The 10919-nt window shown below is 48.8% G+C and overlaps 1 protein-coding gene across 5 annotated transcripts; it reads right to left on the bottom strand.

Moving 5' to 3' along the window:
- Positions 1-322: 322 nt before the first annotated feature.
- On the bottom strand, positions 323-8026 carry Taz (tafazzin). 5 transcript variants are annotated; one of them, XM_008829587.3, is made up of 10 exons: positions 7435-8024; positions 7153-7281; positions 6864-6909; positions 6537-6622; positions 2426-2506; positions 2307-2348; positions 2017-2079; positions 1814-1866; positions 1323-1400; positions 946-1229 (listed from the first exon to the last, which is right to left on the bottom strand). In XM_008829587.3, the coding sequence occupies exons 1-10, from the start codon at positions 7541-7543 to the stop codon at positions 1128-1130; spliced, it is 789 nt and encodes a 262-aa protein (XP_008827809.1). In that variant the 5' UTR covers positions 7544-8024; the 3' UTR covers positions 946-1127. The 5 variants fall into 5 exon arrangements, with proteins under 5 accessions (XP_029417712.1, XP_017652765.1, XP_017652766.1 ...); XM_029561852.1 differs by lacking the exon at positions 1814-1866 and having other exon boundaries at positions 323-1229; positions 7463-8025; XM_017797276.2 differs by lacking the exon at positions 1814-1866 and having other exon boundaries at positions 323-1229; positions 7435-8022.
- Between the last annotated feature and the right edge of the window lie 2893 nt (positions 8027-10919).

Raw genomic sequence — 10919 nt, 5'->3', positions numbered from 1 at the left:
TTGTCTTTTTGAGACAGGGTCTCCCTGTAGCCCCAGCTGTCCTGGAACTCAGTATGTAGACCAGGCTGGGCTTGAACTCACAAAGATCCACCTGCCTCTGCCTCCCAAGTGCTAGGATTAAAGGTGTGCACCACCACACCTGGCACATGAGGTTTTAAAGCTAGTTTATTAGCCTTGCTTTGGCACCTTTACAGAATAAATGTCTGTTTTTGCAACATTGCCACAGGGCTTACAGACCATGATGGAAGGAAGCCTTAAATGGTCTGTGTCCCAGCTCAAGGGTCCTGCTTTCCCATCTACATCCCTACACAGATGTCAGCGGTACAGTTGCACAAATGTTTTATTATTTTAAAAACATGAAAATCCAGATCCCCAGTACACAAGGGGTGTTGAGGTTGGAAAGTTGGGTGAGCCTGACATGGGAGTTCATGGTTAGGTCTTAGGGGCCCTCTCTGCCACCCAGCAGGTTCTGTTCAGGCAGGCTTGAATTCTGGCCAATACCTGTTCTTCTAAACTGCCAGCTTCCCATGGACAGGCCTGTAGTTGGGGGAAGCTCTGTAGGCCATCCAGGACAGACCTTGCAATGGGAGAAGCCAAGACCAAAGAAAGAAGACTTGGCTGACAGCCAGCCATCCCTGAGGAGGTTGTGAGCAGCCCCTGGATGGGCAAAGGCAGGCAGGTGGCAGCGAGGCCAAGGGGCCCTTTAGGTCCCCTTGCCATATCTCTGGCCAGGACACCTATTCTTCTACCCAAGTAGTTGCTTGCCTGCCTGCTTTACTCCCTCCCAAGCACCAGCCCCTGAGAAGGTGGGAAGAAGGAGCCTGAGATTCTTCCTCCCTCCTCCAGCAAGTGGGAGGGAGAGCTGAGGCTCAGCCTTTAGCCCAAGAGGCATGGAAGGATTGGGTGCGAAAGTGTAGATAATAAGGGGGCTGGCATCAGGGGTTATGAGCCAATCTGGGTTAAGGGCATCAGTTCATCTCCCAGCCTAGGTTTTGTGCACGGAAGAATCCAAAGGCAGTACAGAGCCAAGAGGGCTGGAGCAGGTTCTGCACTGCTTCTTCCCAAACCCTGGGGTGCCCAGCACTCCTCTGGCTGAGAAAGGCAGGGCATAGGCTTGGCAGGCAACACTATCTCCCAGGCTGGAAGTGGTTGTGGAGCTGCTCTGCCTGTGTCTTCAGCCGCTGGAACTCCTCCTGAATGAAGTCTGTCAGGGCTTTCCGCATCTCCACCTGAGAGCAAGGACTCCTCAGGGACCATGTCTAAGGTGCCCTGGGAGGCTGAGGGGCTGGGAGAGCTAAGGACAACTAGGGGAAGAAACTCACAGCAGACTTGTTCTCTGCCCGGAGCCGCTCGAGCATGGGCAGTGCACTGAAGGGCTTCCCGATCAGCACGGTGATTTTCTGTGGGAAGGCCAGCCACCAAGGGTAACAAAGAACAAAGGAGTGCCCAGAGCCCCAGGCCAAGCAATTTGGGACGCCAGAGCCATGTCTTGACCCTGATGGGCTTGCTGTTCCCATTGGCCACTTTCCCTCTTGAAAACACGCAGTTGGGCTTGGTGGCATTCAAGGGCCAGCCCAGTCCTGGAACTCATCAATGGTCTGTTCCACCTGGTCCTGCCCCCTACCCTAGCCTGATTTCCAACTCCCATTTTAAAGGCCCTGCTGACAGAAAAACCCCACTCAGCCTCCCCCCAGTCCATTGCATGCTCATGCTCAGCAAATCCTGAATCAGTCCTTATAGTGTGGGCTGGGAGACACAAGGCAGTTAGAGCTAGCAGGCAGGCAGACAGACAAGGTCAGCAGTGCCTACCCACCTGTCCAAAGCGGGGGAAGTAGGGTGGGCTGTTGGGAAGAACATCATTCATTCCTGTAGCACAGAGGACAGAAAGCCAGCCACTGCAGGAAGCAGGACAACAAGAGACCAGAGGGAGCCCCAAGCACCTCTCTCTTAGCACCCCAGCAACCCTCCCAACACCATCTAGGAAATCCCCCTCCCTGTCCCCTGCCCCAGGCTCACCAACATGCCACAGTGGCAGGATGATAGGATTTAGATGACACTCAGCAATTAGCCGCCCAATTCCTACTTGGGGAAAGGCAGATGTATTGGCACAAACTGGGCCATGTTTCCCTCCAACCTCTGGCCAGTAGCACCTCTGCTGTCCGTCAGTTAAAGACTAGCCCTTGTTTCGCCACCTGTCCCCTTCCCACTGCTCCTGACACTCCTACCAGAGGGAATGAGTCCAGGGAGCCACAGAGCCATCTTTGTGCAGGGAGGTTGGCTGTGGCCAGTTGGCTGGCAGCACTTACCCCACTTGAAGCGCAGGAACTCAGAACTCATGTTCACTTTTCCTAGTGATAGCACAGAGACAAGGCTTGGGACCCAGGCCCTTGCATTCTGGGGGGCCCTGAGCAAGTACCCAACTGACCTTCGGGGAAGATGTGTACCCACTCCCCATGGTTGAGCTTCTCCAAAATGAAGTCCATCCCCTTCTGGTAGACACCATCTCCTGCAGAGAAGTTTGTCTCCTTTGAGCCGTGTTCTGGGGAGGGGAGCAAGCTCTCCAAATGTCAATGTAACAGGCTCATATATTGAGGACCACCTCCCTTGCTCATTATGATAGACACAGCAGCTCATCCCCCACAGCACTACCCACAGGACCTCCTTCCCATGACTTTCCAGAGCATGTTTCTCCCAGGTCACCTAGGCTCTTCACTTTCTTTGTTCAATATCCCTCTCAAGCTGGACATGGTGGTTCATGCCTGTAACCTCAGCACTTGGGAGGCTGAGGTAGGAGGACTGCTCTGAGTCCTAGGTCAGGATGGGCCACAGTGAGATCCTATATTAAAACAATATCCTCTTGGGCTGGAGAGATGGCTCAGCAGTTAAGGACACTGACTGTTCTTGCCGAAGACCTGGGTTGGAATCCCAGCACCCACATGGCAGCTAACTGTCCATAACTCCAGTTCCAGCCTCTTTGTCCTCTGTGGGCATTGCATGACATAGGTGTACTTATCTACATGCAGGCAATACATGCATACACATAAAATAAAAATAATATTTTTAAAAACCCAATATCCTCTCAACCATTTAATGCTTGTCACATGCAAGCAGCATCTTCTTTTTCTTGGTTTTTGAGAAGGGTCTGCTATACAGTCCAAGTTGGCCTCACTCATGGCAGTTTTCCTGTCTCAGATGGCCCAGTGCTGGATAACAGGTATTTACCATGGCACTGACCCAGACAGTATCTCCTACTAAAATGATGACCATGGAAACTCCTCTACTTCCCTCTGCTCCCCTGCCTGCCTGCGCTGCTGGAGACAGACAGACACAGACATATATAATTTTTACATACTATAGGTCAGAGCCTTTCCTTCTCAGATGCTACTGCTTAGACCCTGCCTGAGACAGGCTTCTGGGATAAGGCAGAACACTTCAGTGAGCACTGAACATACACAGAACCATCAAAAAAATTGGTAAACTGGGTATGGTGACATACCCTGTAATCCCAGCACTTAGGAGGTAAAGGCAGGAGGATCAGGAGTTCCAAGCCAGCCTGGGCTATAAGAGACTATGCCTCAAAAAAAAAAAAAAAAGATTGGACTTAAGAGAAGGCAACACAAACCTGGATCCAGGTGGCCCAGTCAATAATCACAGGGTAGATTTGGAGGCCTAACACTTTCTGCTAGCTAGCAACCTGGAGTCACCAGGACATAGAATCTCCACAATGATAACCACAGGGTAGACAGAACCAAGGAAGGGAAGGGAGGAGGTTAAGGAAATATCCTCAGGGGCAGGAGAGATGGCTCAGCAGTTAAAGAGCACTGGTTGCTCTTCCAGAGGACCTGGGTTCAATTCCCAGCACCCACATGGTGGCTAACAATTGTCTATAACTCCAGTTCTAGGGGATCCAACCCCTTCTTCTGGCCTCTGTGGGCTTGTACAACAGGAGTGCACTTACATACATGTAGGCAATACACTCACACGCATAAAATAAAAATAATAAAAAATTTTATGTGAAAATTTTTATTTATTTTTATTTTATGCGTGTGAGTGTATTGCCTACATGTATGTAAGTGCACTCCTGTTGTACAAGCCCACAGAGGCCAGAAGAAGGGGTTGGATCCCCTAGAACTGGAGTTATAGACAATTGTTAGCCACCATGTGGGTGCTGGGAATTGAACCCAGGTCCTCTGGAAGAGCAACCAGTGCTCTTTAACTGCTGAGCCATCTCTCCAGCCCCATAAAATATTTTTTTAAAAAGAAATATTCTCATCTTATAAAGTGGGGCATGAAGAAAGTGTGTCAGGGAGACAGCAACACCAGGGCTATCTCTGGTCAGTGTACTGTCAATGGACTTTACAGTTCTTTGTGAGCCTGTTATTTGGAAGGTATGGTTAGGGCTCCAGAAGTCTCAGCCCAACCTAAACAGAGACCTGATCGATCTAGCAGCTCATTCAGGAAGCCAGCAGTGGGGATGATCTCAGGGAACAGAAAGAGCCACTGTTTACCTACTTAGGATTGCAGTACACAGTAGGAGATGGTTACGACAGATACTGGACAAAAACCATTTGTGAAATCTGCCCATTGTGCGTGAAACTGGGATATAAAAATGATAATATGCCTTTGGAAAAGCATGTCATACTTTTTAGCTTTTGAAAATGCTATTTCTACTAAAATTACTTATCTTGTAACTAAATCTTGGGCTTAGGGAAAAATACTTTGTTTAACATAGAAACAAAGTATTTCACACTTTTTTTACTTGAATTAAATGTAATTAGATCTGCTCACACCTAGATCTGCTCACGCCTTTAATCCCAGCTCTCAAGGGGAGGCAGAGGCAGGTGGATCTCTATGAGTTCAAGGCCAGCCTGGTCTACATAGTGAGTTCTAGACCAGCTGGGGCTACAGGGAGACCCTGTCTCAAAAAGACCAAAAAAAATGTAATTAGATCTTTGCTATACTTGAAATTAGTATTTCATTTTCTAGTTTTTGTTTTATTTTTTACAATGCTGGGGATTGAACTCAGGGCTTTTTCCCAGCTAAGCACAAACTGTACCACTGGGCTACACCCCCAGTCCTCAGTCCTCAGTCAGTCTCTCTCTGAGTTCTTGTGTGTGTGTGTGTGTGTGTGTGTGTGTGTGTGGTATAAGCAGGTATGAGCCATCATACTTTTTTGGGAAAAAAAAATAGGGTGTCTGTGTATCCCTGGTCAGCCTGGAATTTGTTATGTAGACCAAGCTGGCCCTGAACTCACAGCAATTCTCCTGCCTCTGCCTACTGTCTACTGCTGGGATTACAGGAAATGTGCCACCATGCCCAATTTACTTGTTTTCAACTATAATAAAATCTAGGTGCCTATCAAAAAGGATAAAAGGGCCAAAGGTGTAGCTCAGAGGTATATTATGTACCTAGCATGTGGGAATCTCTGTGCTCCATGTCCCAAACTGCAAACAAAGAAAAAAGAATGAAAACAGAAGTCTTCTGAATTTGCAGACAGCAGGAACTGAGTCAAGTATAGGTGTAAAAAGCCGGGCGTGGTGGTGCACACTTTTAATCTCAGCACTCGGGAGACAGAGGCAGGCAGATCTCTGTGAGTTCAATGCCAGCCTGGTCTACTTAGTGAGTTCCACGCCAGCTGGAGCTACAGGGAGACCCTGTCTCAAAAAGACCAAAAAAAATAATAATAATAATGCCACTGTCCTTTAGCAAGATAGTGTGGTCTCTGCTGGACCTCTTATAAAGATGAAAATGTCCTCCTGACGTTTCCTAACTTTTTCTTCTCTTATCTAGCATCTGGCATATGCTTGCCCATGTTTATAAGAGCGTCTTTTTTTGATCTTTTTATGACAGGGTCTCCCTGTAGCCACAGCTGACCTGGAACTCACTATGTAGACCAGACTGGCCTTGAACTCACAGAGATCTGCTTGCCTCTGCCTCCCCAGTGCTGGGACTAAAGGTGTGACCACACCGGGTCCATCTCTGCTTTGAAAAAATTCTGCTTCCCTGGAGGTAAGAGCAATGTGGATCTGAATCCTGAGTTTTCTACCTTTCCGTGTATGACCTCGGGCTGGAAGCTAAATACTTCTGGGCCCTGTCAGGAAAATCTGAGCCCTAGCTGGAGAATGGGAATCAAGAGGGCCCCTACAGGTAAGGGCTCATGAGAGATACTGAGTGGTCATTCAATTCAGGCCCCTCATTCCATAAGCCCGTTTGTTCTCCCAGAGGCAAAATCCTCTGGCTTTCTATACATGTATAGACATGTATGACAACACTTTGCTCTTCCCCAAGAGAAGGGACATAGAGAATGGGGTACAAATAAAGCCTCCTTGAATTCTTAGGTCAGAGCCTTGAGCAATCCTTGGGTAGCTGCAGAGAATCGAAGAAGTTAGTTTTCTCCCTAGCCTCTGCTACCTGTGCTGTCAAGCAATTGCTCTGCTGGGTCCCATGTTGCATGTCCCGTATGAGTCTTTCTAAGACAGAGGCAATGACCACTAGCTTCCAGGGACTGAACAGTTGCTCTCAAAGGAGCAGCTCACCTCTGCACACGGGGACACATTTACCCAAGCTGAAGAAATGGGAATGCAGCTCCTTGGTGAAGCAGATGTCTGCAGCCGCAGGGGTCCTACAGCAGCAATAGATCCAGTCATCCCTGCCTTCAAGGCTTTCAGCTCCTTGCCCCCAACCCTGCCCTCCTCCAGAACAATGCCTGTCATCATTGGCATGCAGAATGGAGCCCAAAGATGGGCCTGTGGCGCCCCACCCATGCTCTGCCTGAACTGCTGGATGCCACCTCCTGGGTAAAGGAGGAAGGCGAATGTGGGCAGAAATGGGTGGGCTAGTGCCAGGGGCCCATTTGTCCTCACCAACGCATCAACTTCAGGTTCCAGATGTGGCGGAGTTTCAGAATTCCTAAAAGAAAGGAAAGTCCTTGATGTGACATGGCCACTTCCACATTTCTTCTAAATATCCGAGATCCTGTGCAAACCACATTCCTTGAAGGAGGCCACAAAAGTTCCAGCAGTCAGGGGATACATCCCAGAAACAATGTCAGGGTTGTGCAAAGAGCCTGGTGAGAAGTGAATCTATGCTGGTTTGTCTGACTGGGGCCAGTTCCTGCCCCACCTCCCTGCACCCAGCATACTGGCCCAGTACCCCAGAGATGAGGGTCATCCATGCAGGACTGGTGGTTGGAGACAGTGATGAGGGGGGTGGCAGGACCTCGGTTTTCAATGAGCTCATACAGCACTTCCTTGTTGTGCACGGTGAGGTGGTTCATGTACTCTAGGGAGAGAGGAGTTGATCTCAATCTCAAGCTCCTCTCCACCTGCCAGAGGCTTTCTGTGCCAGGCTAAGTCCTCCCAGTGCCCAAATCCCAATCCACCTCTGGCCTGGCTGGGGAGCCGTGAAAGACTGCCTTAGCCTTTGGCCACTCACTGGTCCAGAAGCAGCTGTAGGTGCCCACCAGGCCCATGACGACGCTGCTGGCTAGGGTCCAAGTAAGCGGGGGTACGGCGGGGAATGGCCACTTCACGTGGAGGGGCATCTCTTCTTGCCCCGCCTCCGATCCCGCCCCGCAGTGCGGCGCTCCCCCTGCTCCTGGGCAACGGGCGTCCTCCACCGCTCAGAAGAAAGGTGTCGGACAGACTGGCGCTGCAGCTCGGCACGACAGGATTGGACCAAGGTCACCTCTCGGGGCAGCTCAGAACCTCCCTAGCCCCGCTCTCTGGCTAGAGCAGAGCCACCGCCGGGGCTAAGAGCCAGGGTTGCTGTCGGAAACCACACGCACTAGGAGAGCTCTCAGTGGTGGTCTCTGGGTCCGTGCACCAGCCGGAAAGCGAGCCTGAGACGGCTCCCCGCGTCTTGTCGCAAAACACGGCCAGGCCGCTTGACGGCAGCCGGGGGCAGATCCCTCCTGCCGGTGCCCTGTTCTTAGGATCCGGGTTCGAGACTGTCGGGGGTTGCGCGTCTCTTTAGGTCCTTAATTCTAATGTCCATAGGAGACATGGGCTGCGCTGCACCATTACCGGAAGTCACTCAAGGACTGGACTGGGTGGAGCCCTTTTACTTAAAAAAAAACTCTGTGTGTGTGTGTGTGTGTGTGTGTGTGTGCTTATGCACGCTTAGGGGTGCGCGCGTGAACGCGAGGGCGTTGGTGTCCTCGTCTTTAATGCTCTGCCTTATTCTTTTGAGACAGTGTCTCTTACTGAACCTGGGGCTCCCCTTTTTTGGTTAGGCTGGCGTTCAGGAAGCCTCAGATATCCTCTTTTCGCTGACCTCTCAATGTTGGGATTCCAGGCGTGCCCGGAAGCAAGCCTAGTTTGTTACATGAGACCTGGGATCTGAACTCTGGTCCTCATGCTAGAGCAGCAAGCACGCTTGCTTAATTGCTGAGTCATCTCTCCAACCTTCCTACTTTATTTTCCTGTTTATTATTTATTTAGAGACAGAATCTTTAGCACAGACTGACCTCAAACTCCCAGTTCACTTTTGTCAGCCTCCCCTGTAGCTCGAATTAGTGATATTACCCCTAGCCTGACCTTCCCTATTTATTTATATTTGTTTGTTTGTTTGTTTTTGGAGATAGGATCTCACTATGTACCCCTGGCTGGCCTGGAACTCACAGAGATTAATCTGCCTCTGGCTCTCCCAAGTGCTGGGATTACAGGCATGGCTGATTTTTTTTTTTCTTAAGACTGGGTTTTGGGGGCTCGAGAGATGGCTCAGTAGTTAAGAGCACTCACTGCTTTTGCAGAGGACCTGGGTTTGATTCCCAGCACCCACATGGTGGCTATGAACCGTCCTTAACTCCAGTTCCAGGGGAATTCCAGGCCCTCTTCTGACCTCCGCAGCAGCTTTGCATGACATGGTGCACTCACATACATGCAGGCAATACACTCATACACATAAAATAAAAATAATAAATAAAATATTTTAAAAAAATAAAGACTGGCCAGGCATGGTGGAGCACGCCTTTAATCCCAGCACTTGGAAGGCAGAGGCAGGAGGATCTTTGTGAGTTCAAGGCAAGCCTGGTCTACATAGTGAGTTCCAGGCCAGCTGGGGCTACAAGGAGACCCTGTCTCAAAAAGACAAAAAAAAAAAAAAAAAAAAAAAAAAAAAGACTGGGTCTCACCTCAAGCTGACCTGGAACTCATTATGTCACTAAAACTCACTCTATCACTAATGTACCAGAGGATGCCCTTCAACTTCTTCCTGTGTCCACCTCCCTAGTACTAGGACCACATGTGTGTACTACCATGTACCACCAATTCATGTGGAGTTGGAAATTGATGCTGGGGACTGAATTCAGGGCTTCTTTCATGCAACGTAAGCACTCTACCAACTGAGCTACATTTCTGGCCCCTTGTGTTTTGGGTTTTGTTTTTGTTTTTGGTCTTTTTGAGACAGGGTCTCCCTTGTAGCCCCAGCTGGCCTGGAACTCAGTATGTGGAGCAGGCTGGCCTTGAACTCACAGAGATCCACCTGCCTCTGCCTCTCAGGTGCTGGGATTAAAAGCATGGGCCACCACACCCAGCTCCTGGCCCATTTTTACTCTTTATGTTAGCGTGTGTGTGTGTGTGTGTGTGTGTGTGTGAATGTTGGGTGTCTTCTTCAATCACCACTGTATTTTTTTCAGAGAGGGTTTCCAAACCTGATCAGTAAGCAGCAGGGATCCTCCTGTCTCTACCTCCTCAGTGCTAGGATTACAGGAACATGGTCACCACAGCCAGCTTTTTACATGGATGCTGGGGATCTGAACTCAGGTTGTCATGCTTGCCCAGCAAGCAGTTTACCCTAAGTTATCTCCATAGCCCTGTTTGACACCGGATCTCATGTATCCCAGGTTGGCCTTGAACTCCTATGTAGCCAAGGATGACCTTGAACTTCTGATCCTGCTGCCTCTGTCTCCCCAGGGCTTTGGTTACAGGTGTGCACCACCACATCCATTTTATGCAACACTAGGAATCAAACCGAAGCCTTTGTGCATGCTAAGCAAGCATCTACTGAGCCATATCCCCAGGCCACCCCCTTTATTTTTATAAGGGAAAATACACATGACACAAAAGTAAAGTAACCATTTTGTAGTGTTTTAGTATATATGATTTTTTTTTGGTCTTTTTGAGATAGGATCTCCCTGTAGCCACAGCTGGCCTGGAACTCACTATGTAGACCAGGCTGCCCTTGAACTCACAGAGATCCATCTGCCTCTGCCTCCTGAGTGCTGGTACTAAAGGTGTGTGCCACCACACCTGGCTGTTTTTTATATTATAGAATTTTATGTAGTTACAAAATACAACCTTCTAGCAGGTCATGGTTGTTCACACCCTTAATCCCAGCACTTGGGAGACAGAGGCAGGCAGATCTCTCTGAGATGGAGGCCAGTTTGGTCTACATAGTGGGTTCTAGGCCAACCTGTGGCTATAGGGAGACCCTGTCTCAAAAAGACCAAAAAAAAATACAATCTTCTGTAACTATAATATGTATAATATGTAGCTGTACTACACATGGTATGTATATAATAGAGAATGCAATGTGATAGGATATCATATTTTTATAGTAATGTTTACAATGAGAAGTTGTATTTTATATATGTATAACACAGTATTTTATTCCATATAATACATTCACAATGTTGCCAACCACTACTTCCAGTTTGAAAACATAGCCAGGTGGGTGCGATGGCTCGCATCAGCAAATCCCAACACTTGGGAGGCAGAAGCAGGAGGACAACTTTGAGTTCAAGACCAGCCTGATTGTCTTAGTGATACAGCAAATTTCAGGTCAGTCAGGGCTGACTCAATAATAGCAAAACAAAACAGTAAAATAGGGGAGGAGATGTAGTTCTGTGGTAGAGCACTTTCCTAGCATGTGACCATACCAGAGATATTTTTAAAAAAAAATTTTTTTTTTGTCTTTTT

The sequence above is a fragment of the Nannospalax galili genome, unplaced genomic scaffold, assembly GCF_000622305.1.
Source record: "Nannospalax galili isolate Female #2095 unplaced genomic scaffold, S.galili_v1.0 scaffold513, whole genome shotgun sequence".
NCBI classification, from domain to species: Eukaryota; Metazoa; Chordata; class Mammalia; order Rodentia; family Spalacidae; genus Nannospalax; species Nannospalax galili.
The sequence above is the reverse complement of the archived record's forward strand: the minus strand, read 5'-3'. Positions and strand labels throughout refer to the sequence as shown.

Coding starts and splice junctions, on each gene's coding strand:
- Taz (XM_017797276.2), bottom strand. CDS start 7,543: ATGCCCCTCCACGTGAAGTGGCCATTCCCCGCCGTACCCCCGCTTACT. Junction 6,623..6,863: donor AACCTGAAGTTGATGCGTTG/GTGAGGACAAAT, acceptor TTGCTGCTGTAG/GACCCCTGCGGCTGCAGACA. Junction 2,349..2,425: donor GGTACACATCTTCCCCGAAG/GTCAGTTGGGTA, acceptor TGCTATCACTAG/GAAAAGTGAACATGAGTTCT.